The 18821-nt window shown below is 44.4% G+C and overlaps 4 protein-coding genes across 12 annotated transcripts; 1 reads left to right on the plus strand and 3 right to left on the minus strand.

Moving 5' to 3' along the window:
• Window positions 1-29: 29 nt before the first annotated feature.
• On the minus strand, window positions 30-4367 carry LOC117746874 (alanine aminotransferase 1-like). Of its 5 annotated transcripts, XM_034556201.1 has the most exons (13): window positions 4259-4367; window positions 3643-3711; window positions 3281-3476; window positions 3093-3182; window positions 2876-2984; window positions 1832-1965; window positions 1508-1754; window positions 1337-1416; window positions 1092-1228; window positions 687-861; window positions 433-588; window positions 230-342; window positions 30-136 (listed from the first exon to the last, which is right to left on the minus strand). In XM_034556201.1, the coding sequence occupies exons 3-13, from the start codon at window positions 3383-3385 to the stop codon at window positions 46-48; spliced, it is 1437 nt and encodes a 478-aa protein (XP_034412092.1). In that variant the 5' UTR covers window positions 3386-3476; window positions 3643-3711; window positions 4259-4367; the 3' UTR covers window positions 30-45. The 5 variants fall into 5 exon arrangements, with proteins under 5 accessions (XP_034412092.1, XP_034412094.1, XP_034412095.1 ...); XM_034556203.1 differs by lacking the exon at window positions 3643-3711 and having other exon boundaries at window positions 4267-4359; XM_034556204.1 differs by lacking the exon at window positions 3643-3711 and having other exon boundaries at window positions 3281-3370; window positions 4259-4356.
• Window positions 4238-11420, plus strand: LOC117746876 (ranBP-type and C3HC4-type zinc finger-containing protein 1-like). 4 transcript variants are annotated; one of them, XM_034556208.1, is made up of 9 exons: window positions 4238-4743; window positions 7870-8044; window positions 8675-8764; window positions 8860-9001; window positions 9104-9194; window positions 9273-9558; window positions 9797-9900; window positions 10424-10525; window positions 10618-11420. In XM_034556208.1, the coding sequence occupies exons 1-9, from the start codon at window positions 4480-4482 to the stop codon at window positions 10684-10686; spliced, it is 1323 nt and encodes a 440-aa protein (XP_034412099.1). In that variant the 5' UTR covers window positions 4238-4479; the 3' UTR covers window positions 10687-11420. The 4 variants fall into 4 exon arrangements, with proteins under 4 accessions (XP_034412099.1, XP_034412100.1, XP_034412097.1 ...); XM_034556209.1 differs by having other exon boundaries at window positions 4457-4743; window positions 10427-10525; XM_034556206.1 differs by having other exon boundaries at window positions 4457-4743; window positions 10424-11420.
• Window positions 11421-12330: 910 nt separating this feature from the next.
• Window positions 12331-16515, minus strand: gpaa1 (glycosylphosphatidylinositol anchor attachment 1). 2 transcript variants are annotated; one of them, XM_034556407.1, is made up of 13 exons: window positions 16427-16515; window positions 15995-16129; window positions 15721-15900; window positions 15502-15613; window positions 15276-15423; window positions 15075-15176; window positions 14745-14941; window positions 14438-14634; window positions 14193-14346; window positions 13989-14060; window positions 13700-13896; window positions 13245-13415; window positions 12331-13151 (listed from the first exon to the last, which is right to left on the minus strand). In XM_034556407.1, the coding sequence occupies exons 2-13, from the start codon at window positions 16066-16068 to the stop codon at window positions 12908-12910; spliced, it is 1848 nt and encodes a 615-aa protein (XP_034412298.1). In that variant the 5' UTR covers window positions 16069-16129; window positions 16427-16515; the 3' UTR covers window positions 12331-12907. The 2 variants fall into 2 exon arrangements, with proteins under 2 accessions (XP_034412298.1, XP_034412299.1); XM_034556408.1 differs by having other exon boundaries at window positions 15995-16111; window positions 16427-16509.
• A 391-nt stretch (window positions 16516-16906) lies between these two features.
• On the minus strand, window positions 16907-18769 carry exosc4 (exosome component 4). Its single transcript, XM_034555634.1, has 3 exons — window positions 18535-18769; window positions 17547-17753; window positions 16907-17447 (listed from the first exon to the last, which is right to left on the minus strand). Exons 1-3 carry the CDS (start codon window positions 18703-18705, stop codon window positions 17088-17090), a joined length of 738 nt encoding a protein of 245 aa, XP_034411525.1. The 5' UTR covers window positions 18706-18769; the 3' UTR covers window positions 16907-17087.
• Window positions 18770-18821: the final 52 nt, after the last annotated feature.

The raw sequence follows: 18821 nt of genomic DNA on the forward strand, positions 1-18821 counted from the left end.
CACACACTTCTGGGGATGATGTTAACCTTTTTTATTTTATTTTTTTTAAGAGAAATCTTTCATGAACTGTGTGTGAAAGCTGGTCAGGCGCCTCAGTAATTCCTCCATAATGTCCTCCTGGACCATGATGCAAAATCTGCAGGAAGGAAAAGAGGTTTAAAGGTAAATGTGTTTTTTTTGTTGTTTTGTTTTTGCACAGCAAAAGCCTCATTCAGTTTCTATGAGGTACCTGATGTGGTAGGTGCCTTCCTTTTGTCCGTATTCACAACCGGGAATGACGAACACACCGGCCTCCTCCAGTAGTCTGGCGCAGTAGAACAAATCTGGCTGCATTCCCATTTCCTAAAAATAAGCAGGTGTCAAATATTTTAGGATCGCTACTACCTCACACACGAGACAGTTTTAATTGATTGTATGAGACGGTATCGTGACCGTGGCCTTGTGAATGGCTGCCGGTGGGAGGTGCATTCTGGGGAACGCGAACACTCCTCCTTCCACCGGCTGGCAGGAGAAACCCGGCAGACTGTTCACGACCTCGAAGACTCTCTTTACATTGCGAACCAGCGTGCTCCTGATGTGTCGCGTCTCCTGCAGAAGTCAAACCAAGGGAGGGTGAGTATTAATGCATTCCTTCAACAAAAGCAGGCTATTAAACATCCTGCAAACTGGTCATCTGAACCTCTCACCTGGCGGTAGAGTGGGTAGGAGGGATCTCCTGGTTGTGGAGGGCTCGTCAACAGATCCAAGGCAAACTGACCCAACACGGGCGCACAACTGTCTGCTGAGAACAGAGTGTAGATGTATTTCATGACGGCGGGGTCCATATTCACCAGCTCCACGTAGCCACCACGCAGACCACACCTGGTGAGAGAGAGAGAGAGAGAGTCCAGTCACTGGAAGATGTCGACATTTCCATTATTGAGGCACTTTAAAGAGGGACTATATATATATTTATTTTGCCAGCTACGGTTTCCACGGTCGTGATTTAACTTTCTCTAGATTAAAAACAAATTCAACTAAAGCATTTCTCTTAAGTTGCATTTCTGAGGACCAACTAGCACGACTTCCGCCGCTCATCTCGAGCGACGTACTCTCCCATGAAGCCTTTGGATGCCGAGTGGAAGGACGCCAGCTCCACCGTGTCAGAAAGAGGAGGCCCCATCTCCGCCAGAACCCTCTTGTAAGAGACAAACTCACTGTTGTCCCCATAAACACAGTCCTGGTAGACCTGTGCAGAAGAACACACACACACACACACACACACACAGGATATTCAAGTGTTTATTGACACACATTGGTGTTAATGCTCGCGATGAGGATGCTTTAAGACGTCCACCTCATCCGCCAGAAGGAAGAGCCTCTTCTCGGAAGCGAACCGGATCACCTCCTGCATGGATTTCCTGCTTTGGACATAACCTGCAGGGAACAACAGTGTGCGACACACATTCTGTAAAAAAACACCTCAAACGTACTGAGATGACGTCATTTCATAATGAGGCTCTGGTACCTGTGGGATTCCCGGGGTTGACGATGTACAGCGCTACAGGCTTGCAGACTCCCTTCGCAGACTCCAGCGCTCGCTGCAGCTCCTCCACCTGCAGCTCCCAGCCCCGCTCCTCACAGAGGCTGTAGGGAACCGCCACAGCTCCCAGTCCAACCATGGATGAAATGGTCGTGGAGTAGCACGGCAACGGGGTCAGCACGCCCGTTTTGGGGGACGAAGGCTCGCTGTTCACCAAGACGTTGATGATGTTCTGACGAGCACAGGAAGAGGTGGACGTTAACTCGGGAGACGAGGACGAGGCGGGTGCTTTGCGTCATCGAGCCTCACCTGGAGGGCCCACTGGGAGCCGGGGCTGATGTAGATGTTTTCAGGGTAAGACGGAGCGCCGCCGTCCCGTCTCGTTATGAACTCAGAGATTCCGTGAACTATCTCTGATGTTCCCGCTGGGGCGGTGTAGGAACCTGAAGAAGTCACACACAGGACATGCTGAGGCGACACTTCAGCAGCAAGATGGTGATGTTGTTACTGTCGCGTGTTTGTCGCTCTTTTATCTCTTTATTTTATAAGCTATAAGCATTTCTATTTATATTACATATATTTCACAGTATTTCATAGATTGTGAATATTACACATATTCTGTGTTTACAGTATTCATTTCGATATATCATATTTGTATGTTTATTGTATTCAGTATTCATACTTATCGACACTTATAGTTTGTGCAGTAAACGCATCACTGCCGGAGGTGCACACATATTTTCGGAAATAATTTATATACAGTACTCTGAGGTATTGTCATGTTTATTTGAACTCCTTTTTATTTATTTAATGTCTTAACTGGCTGCAACTACTGATTATTTAAAAAATCGGTTAATTTTTGGTCAATAAAGAATCAACGATGGAGAATTAAGAATGAAGAATCACGATAACCCTAAAGCAAAAGAGGACATATTCAAAGAGCTTTTTTTGTTTGTTTTCGACCTAAAATTAAATAGATAAAATTATGTAAAACAAGCATCACATTCTCACATTTGAGAAACTGGAAAAAATCAAATGTTTGACTTTTTAATCATTTAACTTAAATCAACTTGACATCTACCCTATACAAATAAAACCTCACTGACGTAGCTGTAATGCAGATAGTTGTGCCTTCATTTGCTAAACTTTCACACGTCTGTGTCTAAGATTTCTGGGGCCACTTTATTACCACAAATGTGAATTGAATTGTGTTTGTGGTGCTCAAAAGATTCAAACATCACACTAAAAGACAATTAGCATGGCGGAAGATGGCCGAGATACCAGCAGAAGTCAGTAGAAAAGTTTGAGTGAGCTGACTCTTATTCATTTTCATTTTAATACCACTGCTCTTACCGACACTCCCTCCAGCACATCCCCGGAGCAGCATCCGAGCCCTCTGTCTGACGTCCACCGGCAGTGTGTCGCTGTCCACCAGCTGAGGGTAAAGACAAGCTGCAAGAACCTGCAACACGTGAAGAGCGAGACGAAGAAGAGGAAGGTGCATTAACCTGCGCCAGCACTTTAAAAAAACAGTTTGCAGATGAGAAGTCTTTGAAGGTCACTAAACTACCTGTCGGACAAATGTCAGCGGCTTCACGCCTGCTCTGTGCGGGTCGCCCCAGCAGACATCTATCATCTCTTTGTATGGCTTCCTCACTTTCTGTGAGACAGGTGAATTTAAAGCACGAGCACAGGTTGGACAAACGTAATCCTGAATCCACATTGCAAACGTGTCAATATTTGTTCTTGTTTCCTTACCTGTCTGAGCTCTTCCTTGATCTGGCTTGCGCGTCTGATTAAGGCCACATACTGCAACTGCTTTATGTTCCTCACATTCGGACTCATCTCCTGCAGGGCGGACATTTTTCGATGATTCTTCTGCACCTTCTGTGGGACCAGGGAGCGTCTCGCTGTACTCGCTGAAGGTTCAATTATTTGCACGTAGATGGGATTTCTAGTTAACGATGCACATGGAAGATATGTGGTTGGTGCCTTATTAACAGACAGGGCCGTTAAGTGACAACAATGTCAGGGTGCTTCTTTGTTATGTTACGGCTGAAACTCAATGTGAATCACATTATGTCTATGAATCAATGATAGTTAGTTTAGTAATAAATTACCAATTAGATCCTCAAACAGACGTGAAGACAGGCTCGCTTGGCGCAACCTGTTGCAGTTCTGGCTGGCAGCTTTTGCAGTTTGAGTAAATAATACTGGGTATTAGTAAGCATTCAAAATACATTTGAGTGACAATTGCAAGTTATTATACCTCTTCCTTGTGATTTTTAGAGATTTACAATAAATAAAAAGTGTTTTTCTCGCTATTACAAAAAAGTGAATAGAAATGGAAATGACATCTTAATTGTATCTTTCCAGTATGGATATGGCTATTTGTAGATTGTAGTTCATGGTCATTGTAATAGCATAATATCGGTCTTAGGGTGGCCTTCATTGTAAGGCAATAATGTGTTATTTTATTAACTAATTAAGCCTCATTTTTCAACTCCAAATAATGATTCTGGTTTTTCTTTGTGGTTATTTTTCTCTACAACTGTTTTCTTCTTTTGCTCTACAAACAAAGAAGAGAAAAAAAAGATTTTTTAAATAAATATATCTCATATTTATTCTCGTCTGAACATTTAACCATATCCTTTTGAGATGCGCTTTTTAAATTTTTTTTTATATCCGGATGTTTCACGACCAACGTTTCTCCACGGACATAAATAAAAGACGTACCGCCGTACTTCCTGTTTTGTTTTTTCGTTCTCTCCGGTCCACTCGGGTCGGGTAGATATGGAAGAATTCTCAGGTCGAGGAGACAACGACAGCCTGCCCGTGAAGAAACGCGCTGTCCTCAGACACCGGTGGACCGTATAAACCAAACGGAAGCAGCGGGCAGCAGCAACACCCGCCGCGGGGCTTCCGGCGTCCTCTCCCCGTACTCTGGTGTCCGCGACATGGCACTCAGCTCCGGCGGCTGGGCTCCCCCAGCCCCGGTGCCTGCCTCGTCCCAACAGGCTGCGTGCGGCGGTCCCGCGCTGACGTCGTGCTGCAGCACCGTTTTAATGTCGGTCCGGGTCTCGGTGTGCCACTCCGGGATCCGGCCCCTGTGCCTCCCCGGAGCGGGCAGCGAGGCTCTGCGCCTCCAGCTCAGCATGGACCCGAGCCGGGCCGGAGAGTTCCGACTGGCGCTGCGAGACACGAGCGGAAACCGCAGTGTGGTGAGTGTGTGTGTGTGTGTGTTTACAGGCTGTCGTTACCGGCTTTAATGTGCTTGTGACCACCTTCATTAAATCACATTTATATTGCATACGCCATTTTATGGAGCACTACAATAAAAAAAAAAAGATTTGGTGAAATCACACCAGATTTCATTCAAACACCATTTAATACATTCATCCACGTACTCTAAGGATCAATTGTATGATGTAGAAATTGTTTTTTTTAGTTACCAATAATGTAGTTGAGAGGGGGATATATATATATATATATATATATATATATATATATATATATATATATATATGTATATATATATATATATATATATGTGTGTTGTATATATATGTGTGTGTATATGTATGTATATGTATATATATATATGTATATATATATATATATATGTGTGTTGTATGTATATGTATGTATGTATATGTATGTATATGTATATATATATATGTATATATATATATATATGTGTGTTGTATGTATATGTATGTATGTATGTATATATATGTGTGTGTATATGTATATACATATGTGTGTATGTATGTCCAAAAAGACTGCAATTGGACTTTGGTGTGTGTGTTGTAATAACTCTTCAGCCTTGCTGTGAGACGCTTGGCCACCACCTCCGGTACACTTGAGTCACACAGAACACAGATCATTCACCTTTTTGAGGTGAATGATCTCTGGTTTCACGTTGTGCTTTTGCGACCCTGAGGACAAACTACTGAAGCTTAATTAGCAACAGAAATGTTAGAGTGCACTTAAGGCCGACCAAACCGAGACTGACCTGAGGGGAAAAAAAGAAAAATCAAAGTGGGCAATGAGATGAAACCAGACTCGAGTCTTGATGCAGCGTCAACAAATATGGCGGCTACATATTGGGAGCACTGAATTTGACCTACTGCTTCATATATGCACACGCACACGCACACGCACACGCACACGCACACGCACACGCACACGCACACGCACACGCACACGCACACGCACACGCACACGCACACACTTGTCCCAGTGTATGAAAGCACATTTGCAATCGCCAGAAAATAAGTCATTAACACGTATTCACCGTATGTTGTAATGTCCCGATAGATTAATTTCCAGGACACAAAGCAGGCGTTAACATTATTTTTAGTCCCAAAAGGTTGACTCTTATCTCAGCGTTGACCTTTGCAAGAGTAGGACATTTAAATGTGCAGTTACCTTTTTAAAAAAAATAATAATAATAATGATTCATAATTCACCTGTAGCTAACACACTATTCCTTTGGCGCCCCCTTCAGGCTTAACGGTTCACTTGCAGCTGGTGCTAAAGCTCTGTGGTGGTTTCTCTTCATCTTTCATTCATCCTGTGCTCGTGGGGTGTAATGAGCGTTTTCCCCTTCTTGAGCCACTGGTGTCGTACCTGATGAAGGTGCATTTAAAACATTTTATATTGGAGGTTTGGGAGCCGCAAAAGGCAGATTTTATTTTTGTTAACTTATATATTTTAGGTTTTGAGAGCCTCACTGCAATGTCCCAGGTTCGAGTCCAGCGCAGGGCCCTCAAAAAAAAATATACTAATAATAAATATGTATTTATTGGGGACGTAAGGAAGCTAAACAATGTGCTGCTGTGGACGGGGTCATCAGCGAACAGTATTTTAGCCACCTAAAAGAAAGGCTCATCTAAAAAAAAAAAAAAAAAAAAAGTGCTTAAATTGAATTGTTTTGCTCTATTTAGAATATTTTCCTTTTTCCCTCAGACAGCCATTACATCCATCTGTGCTCTCATCAAAGCCACCAGACTCCATTGACAAAAGCGTTAATTTGACCTCGCAGAACATGAACGTTGCTGATCTACGTTTGGTTCGTTTTGCTTGCGAGAATCCGAACTAACCCTTTTTTTATAAAACACCAAAGTAAAACTCAAGCAGACTGTCGAGGTGGACGAGCGACGCCCGTATGCTGCTCAGCAAAAAATGTTGTCGCTAACTTATGTACAATAAGTTCAATACCTCGTACGGCCCCACTTGAAACCAATGTGAGGGCTCCTTTTTGAGGTGAAGGAACCCCACTGAGACTCATTTCAGCCTCGGGGTCGACTCCCGTTGATGCTTTAATCCCCTCTGCAGACGGGCGGTCTCATTTATGTGTGAAGTTGAACTCCGTCTGTCTCGCCAAATCCACATTTTTTTTTTTCTCTAAAATATCTTTTTTTGTTTTTGTTTTGACAAGTTTTTAATTATGAGTCGGTATCCTACAAAAAATATGAATTACCAAAAAAATCTGACGTGCTCCGTTTTGGGCTTTTTCATCTCGCTAGATTCCCCCCCCCCCCCCGAGGCCGAGAGGCTTTCCTCATTTGCATACTTTTACTTTGATCCCGGCTTCTTTTAGCTCGCGTGTCTGAGCCGGCAGACGGATTCATATCTGAGTAAAAATAGACTCTCTGGCAGGAGGGAAATCCCTCTTCGCTGCTTTTCTCTCCCCACAACAGACTTCAATGCCCTAATGGGGCCGCGGTGGATGTGAGAGGGCAGATTATGTGTTTTTATTCATTTGCTTTCTGTTGTTTTTATCCTGTGGATTATATCCTTCTCTCATGGCAAAGTGTATTGCACCCCACGCTCTGTGCTTTATCTTTTCTCTGTGTTCGTGACTCATGTAACGGTGGATACAGATACTTAAGGAAAAGGTCGGCGGGTCGGCGGCAATGTGTAATTGCAAACGCTCAAAGCTGCCTTCATGCTTTTAGAGATAAAATAATCAGTTGATTTAATGGATTAGTCCACAAACGGGAAACTAATCTGCAAGTATTTTTGATAATTGTAAAAATACCAAAATGTTTGCCAGTACCAGCTTTTCAAATGTGAATATCTATTGATTTACTAGTTCATTTATTATCTTTTGACTGTTGGTTTGATGAAACTATCAATTTAAATTAACATAATGTGCATTTTTCATAGATCACTGGACTTGAAATCAAACAATGATCATTTTTGACTTTTGACAAACTTTTCCTTTTGTTTTTATTTTAGCACAAATTCTTAATTGAAGTTGTTGGTGCTCTACAATCGGTCCCTGCAGAGCCGCTTGAGACTCTCTCTCTCTCCTCTCTGTTCTCCCCCCCCCCCCCCAGTTCATCGCAGAGTTTGACCTTCGCTCGGTGCAGTACGAGGTCAAATCTCCTCGCTGCCACGAGATGCGTCTCGCCGCGCCGCCCCACGACTGCATCCGCTTCAACTTCCGCTGCGACCGCGAAGCCGAGGAGTGGGCCACGGTGGTGATGTCCTCCCTGAGGGAGGCACACAGAGGTCAGCTGGGCGACTTCTCTATTGCACAACATGCTTTGATTTTAGCGCAGTTTAACTTAAAATGTAAAAATAGGCCAAAATATATATTATAATATTAATATCTACACTGTTTACAATTAAATAGATTGTGATTGTGTCTCTCATGTGAGACCATGTGATATATATATATATATATATATATATATATATATCACATGGTCTCACATGTATATGTGTAGGTAGGTAGATAGATAGATAGATAGGTAGGTAGGTGGTTCAATTCCAGCCCTAGTCGATGTGTCCTTGAGCAAGACACTTAACCCTGAATTGTTCCCTGTAGCTGTGTATGATTGTAAGTCGCTTTGGAGCAAAAGCATCAGCTAAATGACATGTAATGTACCTGAATACAACTCTCTGTTGTTAAAACAAATCCCAATGGGCTCTATTATTTATTTATATATATATATATATATATATATATATATATATATATATATATATATATATTTATATATATATATATATATATATATATATATATATATATATATATATATATATATATATATATATATATATATATTTATTTATTTATTTATTTATTAAGCATGTTTTCATCACTTTTGAAACCTGCTGTCTTGCTCCTGCCAGTTGCAAACATCAACACGTGTGAATCAGAAGCCAGACTCAACGACGCGGCGGCCACGGAGCAGCGGAGCTCGGCCTCGCTGCCGCTCACCGGTGAGTTTCTCTCTTTTGTCCGTGTGCTCTTTTAAAAACAGAAAGAAATGTCACTCTTCAACGTTTCTTTTTTTTGTGTGTGTGTTTTCTTTCAGAGGAGCTCTGCTTGGAGCTCGCCAGGGCGATTGAAGCCGGTGACGCTCGGGCCGCCTCGCAGCACGCGTCCGCTCTGGCTCGGCAGAAAGCGGCGCTGACGGTGCAGCTGTCCGAAAAGAACTACGCGGAGGGAGCCATCGGGTGAGAAACGAGGGGCGGCGGTCCGCCTGAGGAGCTCTTGCTTCCAGGTTGTGTGTTGTTTTTATTTTTTAGAGACTTATCGTGCTGCGTTCTGTGTTGCAGTTTATCCGTGGTCGTGGAGGACGTGTCGTCGTCTTGTTGCGTCACCGTGAAAGTCTTTCCTTTCATGACCGTGGCCGCCCTCAAGCAACAGGTTAGAAAATTGTCTTTTTTAATTGAAGAAGTCTGTTTTTTTCCATTCACTGACCCACTCCCGCTCTCCGTGCCGCAGGTGTTCCTCGAGTACGGTTTCCATCCTCGCGTGCAGCGCTGGGTGATCGGTCAGTGCTTGTGCACCGAGCCGAGGTCGCTGGCCTCCTACGGGGTGCAGAAGGACGGCGACACGGCGTACCTCTACCTGATCTCCGCCCGGCAGGCCCGCGTCACCCGCCAGCTGTTCCAGCAGGACCTGGAGAGCGCCCTCCTCGCCCCGCCTCTCCCTTCGGGCAACGGCCCCACCTCCCAGGACTGGAGGGGTTACAGCACCCTGCCCTCCAGGCTGGCCCACAACAACCAGGGCGAGTTTGCCAAACGTAACCCTTTCTGTAGATGTGTTGGGACGAGAGACTTCACACAGTCCATTAACCTGCAAACGATTTGCAACCAAATTTAAAACAAGTCGGCATGTTTTTATTATTATTTATCGTTAGATTTGTATTACTTTTTAGTAGAAACACCAGATACCTTCAGACTTGTAAATACTCCATTTATACTAAAGAAAGTACAGCTCTATAAACTTGTTTTTGTCTACCTCAGGGAGCACAGGGGGAGGAAGCGACCGACCGGCTGATTTAAAAGATGTCCTCGACATTGAGAATCTGCAGCTGAATGATCATACCAATAAAGCCAGTAAAGCACAGGTATGTTAGTGGTCTATATACGGTTAATAAAGCATGAGACGCAATACGAGAAAATGTCGGATTTTAGTGGAAATGTAACTTTTGCTCCGACATACCTCGACAAAATCATGGGTGCCTTTTATTTTTTTATTTATTTCAAAAGATATATATATCTTAAATATTTTTTTTAATATATGTATGCTTTAAAAAAAAAATATATATATTTATTTAAAAAAAAAATAAAAAAATAAATATATATATATATATATATATATATATATATATACATTTATTAAAAAATATATATTTTAAATAGATATTTTTCTAAATATATGTATGCATTTTCAAAAATATATATATATATTTTAAATAGATATTTTTTTTAATATATGTATGTATTTAAAATATAGAGTTTTTTTTTTTTTTTTTAATTAATAAAAGATATTTTTTAGATAGTTTTAAAAATAAATCATTTAAAAGGCATCCATGATTTTGAAGGAATATTTTGGCTAATTACACTGTTTCAACTCTCCTCCTCCTCCAGCAGACTGAGTGGGCGTGTCCCTCATGCACTTTCATCAACAAGCCGTCCCGTCCAGGCTGCGAAATCTGTGCCACGGCCAGACCGGACGCGCACATCCAGCAGGTACCGCATCGCCGCTCGCCTCCAACACCTTTCCGTCCCGCTCCCTGTGACATGTTCCCTTTGTTAACGCCGTCTCATGTTCTCTCACAAAGGAGAGAGGGAGGCGAGAGGATCGAGGAGAGTCCGGTTTAAGCAGCAGCAGCAACAGCAGCAGCAGCTGACTGCCCCACCGTCACTTGTCGGGTCGACCATGTCTCACTCACACACACACACACAAACACAGAGTGAGGATGCTAAAGAAGAAAATACTCCCATAAAGACTGTCGAGTGCACTGAGTCCTGTAGCATGACGCAGAGCTGCACGGGTCGAAGGCTCAGACGATGGACTGCAGACCGAGAGCTTCAGCTTTGACCGGTTACGAGGAAAAAAACAAACATCCATCTGAATTGGGCCAGACCTGCTTTTGTTATTTATTTTACAGGTTTTGTGTGTGTGTGTGTGTGTGCTCAAACGTGACAGACAACCTAATATTTATTTTTAGGCGAGAGAGATGAAGTTTCCTTCCTGCATTCGCAGCTGAAGTCGAGGGAATGTCATACTTTCCGTTTCCGTCTACAGTGAAGCGAGAGGAGCGGTGACGCCGTGTGCAATACCCCGTTGTGTTTTAGTGTCATCTGCCAAAATAATGTTGGCGGCGCGAAAAGGAAGAAATAAGGCGTTGGCTGACGAGAGACGGTGTTGAGTTTACAGGGTTGTCAAGTGCTTTTATTTTTTTATAACATTGTATCGAGTGTATTGTTTTTGACGAGATGCGTTGAGTACTTAATGTTCATTTTACCAGTTTCTCTAGTTTTACTCAATTCCCTGTGAGCTGTGCCAGCAATGGAATGATGTTTTCAGTATGTATTACTGTAAAAACTTTCATCAGCCAAATAAACATAATGGAAAATAACATTCTGATTGTGTATTTGTATTTTTTTATATATATATTTTTTTAAATTTTATATATATATATATATATATATATATATATTCTAGATGTCATATTTTATATATATATTTTTATATTAGTTTGATGCAACAAGTCATTCTAGATGTCATATTTTATATATTTTTTAATTATTATATATATATATTTTATATTAGTTTGATGCAACAAGTCATTCTAGATGTCATCACAATGCAATAAAAATGTAATTGTATAATATGCGTGAAGAAATCTTAAAAAAAGAAGTCCTCGTTTAGTACGTCATAAAAAGTAATTGTATAATTTGAGAAATGTCTAGTCATAAAAATGTAAAATGAATTGTATAGTACAGTAGTTCTCAAATGGGGGTTCGTGAGATTAAAAAATCCTTCAAAAGGTTATTTAATAAATATTCAATAAAATATAATGTAAGTTCATAAACTGAATTTTATGTATTCTATATTAAATCAGACATTAACGGCACAGTTTTTTTTTCGGTGCGCTGGTTAGGGGGTACTTAGCTGAAAAAATATTTCATAGGTGGTAAATCACTGAAAAAGGTTTAGAACCACTGGGATAGTTTGTTGAAGGTAGAAATAAAAAGAAGCAATCTTATAGAATGTAAGTCATAGTATTTTATGTAATAAGTTCATCAAAAAGTGTCAACTTTCAGTCATTAAGTCCTGTCATTGCATACAGTAGTACGACTACCAACATGTCATAGTACGGTGTGACCTAAACCTCAATTGCATATGCTTTAAAAGTTCCATAACAGCACGTCATAAAGAGCAGGAGGATAGTATGTTATAAAAAAGTCAGTACAGTATAATAAAGTCATTGTATATATATAGCAAGTCATAAAACGTACATAAAAAAAAAAATACTGAAGTTGCCCGCTAAGTTCTTTTCAGTTTTTTATTTGGCATTTATAAATATGAAATAAAACATTTCAAAGAAATTTATCAAAACAAGTATAAAAATATTAGATGCGGTGACGGCTTGTTCGATTAACCGATAACTTAAAACGAGGCGGACGACCAACCAATCGGGTCGCTTCTTCCATTTTCCGGATCACGTCATCGGTCGGTCGGTCACCGTTGTCATTCGTTATCATCCCGCCTAGAAAACAAACACTACAAAAACAAACCCAGCACATTCTCTTCATGTACCACAAAGAAATCCACAAAACGTATTATTTTTTAACCAAAAGCAATCCAATATTGACTTGTGAAAAGATCGTCCCCACTTAAATTATTTGAAAGTGAGATTTCAGTACAAAACATTCCACGTTTATCAAGTCTGACCCCCCCCCCCCCCCCCAAACAACAACAATGCATTCTTTTCAAGTGAACTACGGACATCCATCTTCTTTCCCAGTCTCTCCAGTGGATTTACCCGTCATTCACATTACAACCCCGGTGAAGACGAACCCGAGACGACCTCGCGAAAGCCTCCAGTCGCCCTGTACAGACTTTTACTTCCAGAAGAGGATGTTCCAGAAAAGCAGCCAGCAGGGATAGACCAGCAGGGCCACGAGCGGGTAGACCAGAGAGCCGTACAGGGCGTGGTCCAGGATGCCCTGAGAGATGACCGACAGGTAGAGCATCCAACCGTCCAAGAAGCTGACGGGCATCTCCTGCAGCTCTTGGAAGAGAAAGACCGAGAAGAGGAGCGTGCAGGCCGGGCTGAGGATGACCATGATGAAGGCTGATAGAGCCCTAAGGGGAGGGAGAAGAAGACGAGCAGGGAGGTTATTTGACTAACGCGTGGCGGAGCAGAGCTACAGTGATCCGAGGGTCCAGGTGTATTACTTTGGAACGTCGGGTGTGACGAAGGCAGCCACGGGCACCAGGGTGAGAGCCAGGATGAAGCCCAGGGAGAAGTTAATGAGGGCGGTGCAACCGAGCAGCACCGCCAGGTACAGCACCGCGACCAGCTTCAGCACCTTCCAGCCGTTCTCCGTCCCCCGACCCGTCAGGAGCCTTCAAACAAACGGAGGAACAAACAAGCCTCTGGATCACGGGGGTTCTCTTCAAGCTGCTCAGGTTCCCCGGCGGCTCGACGGGGAACGGTTCTTTTGGTTTCTCGGCTAACTTAAAATGGAACATTGTGAATTGTCATATTTAGCGTATGAATTCTTCAAAACCCCTCCAGAGATGTTCAAGAGAACGTGACGGATAGACGTCGCGTTGAACAACCCGACAACACAAAAACAGCCTCCTGCTCACATAGCAATGTGCCCGTGTTACAGGTGTAGGCGGCTTACCTGTGTGTGTTATGAGGCAACGCCAGGCCCGCCGTGTAAACGGCAATGGCCGTCAAGACCACGGCCTCGGTCTCGGACACCGGGAAGTGTTCCACGGCTATCTCCTGGAAATGGATCGGCAGGGTGTAGAGAGCCACTCCAGTCAGGTGGCTGATCACCAGGGGGGTCAGCACGGACAGCACGCCCGGACTGGACATCTGAGAGGGGGGCGGGTTTAAATTAAAAGTGCTGATTTAATGGACTCGAGTTTAATTTCTGACCCCGTTTCGTCGATAACGCGTCGCCTCACCTGCTCCGCGTCGGCGACTCCGTCTTCTGTTCTTGGCGGTGGCGTCGCGAGTTGAATCCACAGGTCTAAGGCCTGCGTCATAAGTCAAGGGCGAGTCTGACAATCGAGCACGCCATCCGTAAGCAAATACGTCGTCAGCAACCGGGGTCTGTGTGTGTGATTTGATTTGTCAGATCAAACCGTGTAAAATAACTGAAAGGATACGCGAAGCAGCAGGATGAGGGCGAGGAGGCCGAAGGCCGGCATGTAGTAACCGATGGAGACGAAGTGAGAGAGGGACGGCATGAGGTAGAAGAAGTAGGACTGGTGGAGGCGCTCCAGGAGGTTATTCAGCTTACGATACATTCCTTCCAGGAGCCTAGAGGATATTAAAAAAAGGAACCAGTAATTAAGTGTCAGCTTACGAAAGGTAAGATCTACAAATAAACCTTATAAATACTTATCCTGACCTGCCGATGGTGGTGGCGTCGGTCTTGTACTGACGGAAGCTGTTGATGCCCTTGATGGTGGCGGCTTCGATGTGGTATCGCAGGAAGAGGCCGTGATCGCCCCAGGGTCGCCCGCTGGCCTGCTTCATCACCATCAGCATCATGGTCTGGACCGCGTGGCTGTAGCCGGACACGCTGTCCCAGTCGTTCCTCTGCAGCTGTAGAAATAATCCACAGAGAAAAAACACAACGGAAGGTCATCCGACCGTTCTGCTCACCGAAACCGGGATAACGCGTTTTTCTACCGCGTGTCATCGCGAGCCGTCACCTTGCCCTGGGTGGTGCAAAGGACTCCGATCTTCTGACAGAAGGCGTAGAAGAGGTTGGCTAAGTCCAGGTTGGGGAGCTGTCCGTTGAGGCCTTCCAGGACCAGGTCCAAACTGGTGACGACGTCACTGCTGAGCTCCAGGGACAGGGCTGCCTGGATGGAACCGCCGCGGCCTTGAAGCGGAGACCAGTCCATACCTTCGGTCGCACGATCACAGGACGAACGTCAACAGAGGAAAAGCGCACTCTCGCGCGAGAGGATGGAAATACTTTTTAAAAAGGGATATTTGTTGACGCGTTGTTTTGTAACCGGGGGAATGCCGGTGATTACCTGTAGTGTTGGTGTGGTGGTAGCCCTCCAGCCAGGCCTGCATGCCAATGAGATCATGCTCATTCACGAGGAAGATGATGTCTTTGGCCCAGAAGACCTGATCTATTGAGGAACACAGCAGTCGTTAAAGCAAGGGGGGGGGGGCACTGCGATGTCATTCAAACGGCAGGGAGATGGGAGGTGGTGGGTTTCGGTACTCACTCCTGAAATACTGCGCCAAGCCAAGTAGCACCCCAACCGCCTGATTGTTGTCATCGCCCGGGCTGCAGGGGGCACTCAGCACCAGGGCTTCGGTCCGCGGAGCTCTCGGAGCCCGAAGGATCCCATATACATTTGTGCCTTTCACCATCTGAGAGGAGGGGAGTGAGAAGAGGAGGAAGTCAGCCACTTGTTGAAAGCAACAACAACAAAAATATCAAGGACTTACGTATCTCTCTTTGTCTTCATCGGGAAAGGGCAGCCTGCGAGAGAACCTCTGGGTAAACACCTCCAGCCCTCGAGACTGCATGGTCTTCACCAGCCAGTCCACTGGCATCCCCCTGCAGAGAAACAACGGGTTGCTTTAGAATGGTAGTATGGAATAAGGGCACATAGGATTAGCCAACGTTGTGTCTTTGTGTCTTCCTTCCTTCCCTGCGTTTCTTACCCTGCTTTCTTCTTATGGGCTGAAAACTCTCGGCCCGTGCCCAGCGCCCGCTCCCCTGCAGGGAAGCGCTCCTCCACCATGGTGGAGCCCATGGCATTCTCCGACATGTAGGTCCTCAGGGTGAAGGGCTCGAACGCCAACCCCATGAACCAGGCCACGCCCGCCATGTAGCAGACCACACTGAAGATGGAAAAAGAGAGAAATCATATCAGTCACATAAGCTTGCGTGCACATTGGGTGTTGCATTAAAATGCATTCGAGACACACGACTCACCAGATTGGGGCATTGAGGCGGGTCAGCAGGCTGATCAAAGCCCGCCTCCTGTTCGGGTCGGACAGCAGTCCCATGTTGTTGTCCGTCGTACCGTAAAAAAACTGGACACACTGGACCCTGAAGGCAACACGCGCACTGTCACACCACGTTTAAGAGTTAGCCAATTACACACCTTTAAAATACGTGATTAAAACGTTATACCATGTGTTATATTTATGCAGATCACAGCCCAATACTATATAATTAAATGTGTTACACATATTTCACTGCCACCCTTCTCCATCGCGTCTATTGACAGCAGTGGTTAGCTCAGTTACAGCGACCTGTGCCGGAGATTGTAAATCGTTTTACATCGTTTCTCCTCTGCAAAAGTGTTTATTATTAACAGCTACGTTGGTAATATTTCCATTATTAATAAGTGTAAAGACAGACCTCTTTCCAGCGTACAGCCGGTCACATCCAAGCAGCAAAGGAGGGGCTTGTTCAGAGCAGCCGCTGCTAAATGTTTTTCTATTTCCTTGTTCCTGCGGAAGCATTACTGCGGCGGACTGACTTCCGGTGAATAAATAGCAATTCAAATAAAATACAATAAATACATAAAAGACTTAAACCCCACAGAATACATTTAAAAAAAACCTTTAACATTTGGTTTCTGTGTTCATGAAAGGCTACATTTATATTTCCAGTAACATGTGTCAGCTCCACATTTTTGCAGTTCCTAAAAATCAGTTGCAATGCTTTTAACAAACAAAGCTGATTTACAAACACATTTAACAGCCTCTAATACAATAATTACTCCATATCTGTTGCGGCAGTCGTATTTCGTAGGTTCTCTATTATGCATTAAGGTTGAGGATTAAACGTCTACTACCTTAAATGTGACGGTTAAAAAATGGGCACGCAAAACACAAATGATGCAGGGTTGTCAGATTTATTGTTAGCCTCACACATATACTATACAAAAAAGGTATAACTGCTATGAATACATCAAAATAAAAATAAACATTTGCTCCAAGATTCTCTCATCTTTCCTCTCCATTCTGTCCAATAACACTTTCTTCCAGTCTGGATGTTCACCCCCTTCCTCCACGCGTCACTCTGCAGAGAGCACGGAAACTTCTTGCAGGTGCAGTCGCACCACCTCATCCAGCACCTTGCTCACGCCTTTGCAAGCCGTCATGGCGGCTTCCATGAGAGCCTCCAAGTGATCCTGATGGAGTCTGGCGTCCATCTGCAGCAGAGCGATCTGCCCGCCCCGGGGAAGGAGCGCCAAGGCCAGCGAGCTCACTCCTCCGCCCTCCTCTGCGTAGCAAAGGTCAGCGAGCGGCGTCTCGTCCACAAACCCGACCGTGCAGGCGCACACGTAGTCCCGCATCGGGATGCCGGCGTCGATCATGGCCAGGGTGGCGGCGTTCACACACACGCTGTAGTTCCCGCCATCTGACTGCAGAATCTGTTGGGAAAGAATTCAGTAGAACCATTGTTGGTATGGTTCCCAATACAGGGGAACACTATAACCCCCCCCCCCCCAACATGTCAAATCTACATTTACCTTGACAAAGATGTCTATTTGAGAGCGCGGGTAGAGCTGGGTCATCACCGCGGCTTCAAACGTCTGCTTGAGGTGGAGGCTCATCTCGGTGGACTTGCGGTCCCCGTGCGGCCTCCTCTTGCGCTCCGCCGTGCTGAACGTGGCCATGCTGTACTGACAGTTGATCATCGCTCGATCGTGGCGGCTCCGGCTGCGTGCACCTCGCACCTACGGGTTGGTCGTTAATTCAATATCGTCAATAATCGGATGAAAGTGAATCGTGACATATCACGTGAAACCTTTTTTTTTCTTCTTTTTTTTTTATACTCTGTAGCCCAAAATGAATGATTTAATTAGAAATTAGAAGTAACTGGAACGCGGTTTATTGCGTGAAATATAAATTGCCATGTTGTGACAAAACACTCAGCGGCCACTTTATTAGGTACACCTGTAAAATGGAATGCAATACAAAACAGCAGCTGAGCCAGTTCTACCTCGACATGGATAACAATGTTCAGGTTAGATTGACACGTCAGAGAGGAATTCATTTAACTGCATGTGTATTCCTGAGGTGGTGATTTGCATTGGTGTGGAGCTGGACTACTTTATAAATGGTAGATATTAACATAAATTAGCCCACCTCATTTACAAACATTGGATTAGAAACACATTCACAGAAAGTTTGAACTAAACTTCGTAAAAGGTAAGTATGTTATATAACTTGAGCAGTTGTATTAACATAACGTTAGTTAGATGGCAGCTATAAAAAATACTCATAACAATAAAACGTGTGTATGAATATGCATGAATGCATTATGGGAAGAGTTAACCGACTGTCCCAACACAACGACATTAAACTGCCATTACTCTGATTTTCATTTCCGTCGGACACGCGCACATAAACACATGCACAGTGTATTCACCCACGCGCGGCTAAGGAATGCTGCTCTGCCGCTATTTTAAATGTGTTACTGGCTAACCCCTCCACCACCCTCCACGCGCCACTCACTTCATGTGGACCGTAAACCACCGCCAGAGCCTTCGTGTTCCCCTGCTCTAAGTACGCGGAGCCGTCCGCCTGAGCGAACACACCCATGCGGGCCTGAACCTTCCGCAGCTCGGTGGCTTTTCTTCCATCCAAACGGTACCCCTGGTCCGACAGCAGCTCCAGGCCCGCCATGTTTCCGGCAAACTTCGTGCGAAACAAACAGCACCACGTGTCCTCCGCTGCACTACATTACCCACACGCCACCTCACTGGAAGGACTACGGCAAGGCAAAAGGCCCAAATGTAATG

This window comes from Cyclopterus lumpus, chromosome 17 (genome assembly GCF_009769545.1).
Source record: "Cyclopterus lumpus isolate fCycLum1 chromosome 17, fCycLum1.pri, whole genome shotgun sequence".
In the NCBI taxonomy this organism is placed as follows: domain Eukaryota; kingdom Metazoa; phylum Chordata; class Actinopteri; order Perciformes; family Cyclopteridae; genus Cyclopterus; species Cyclopterus lumpus.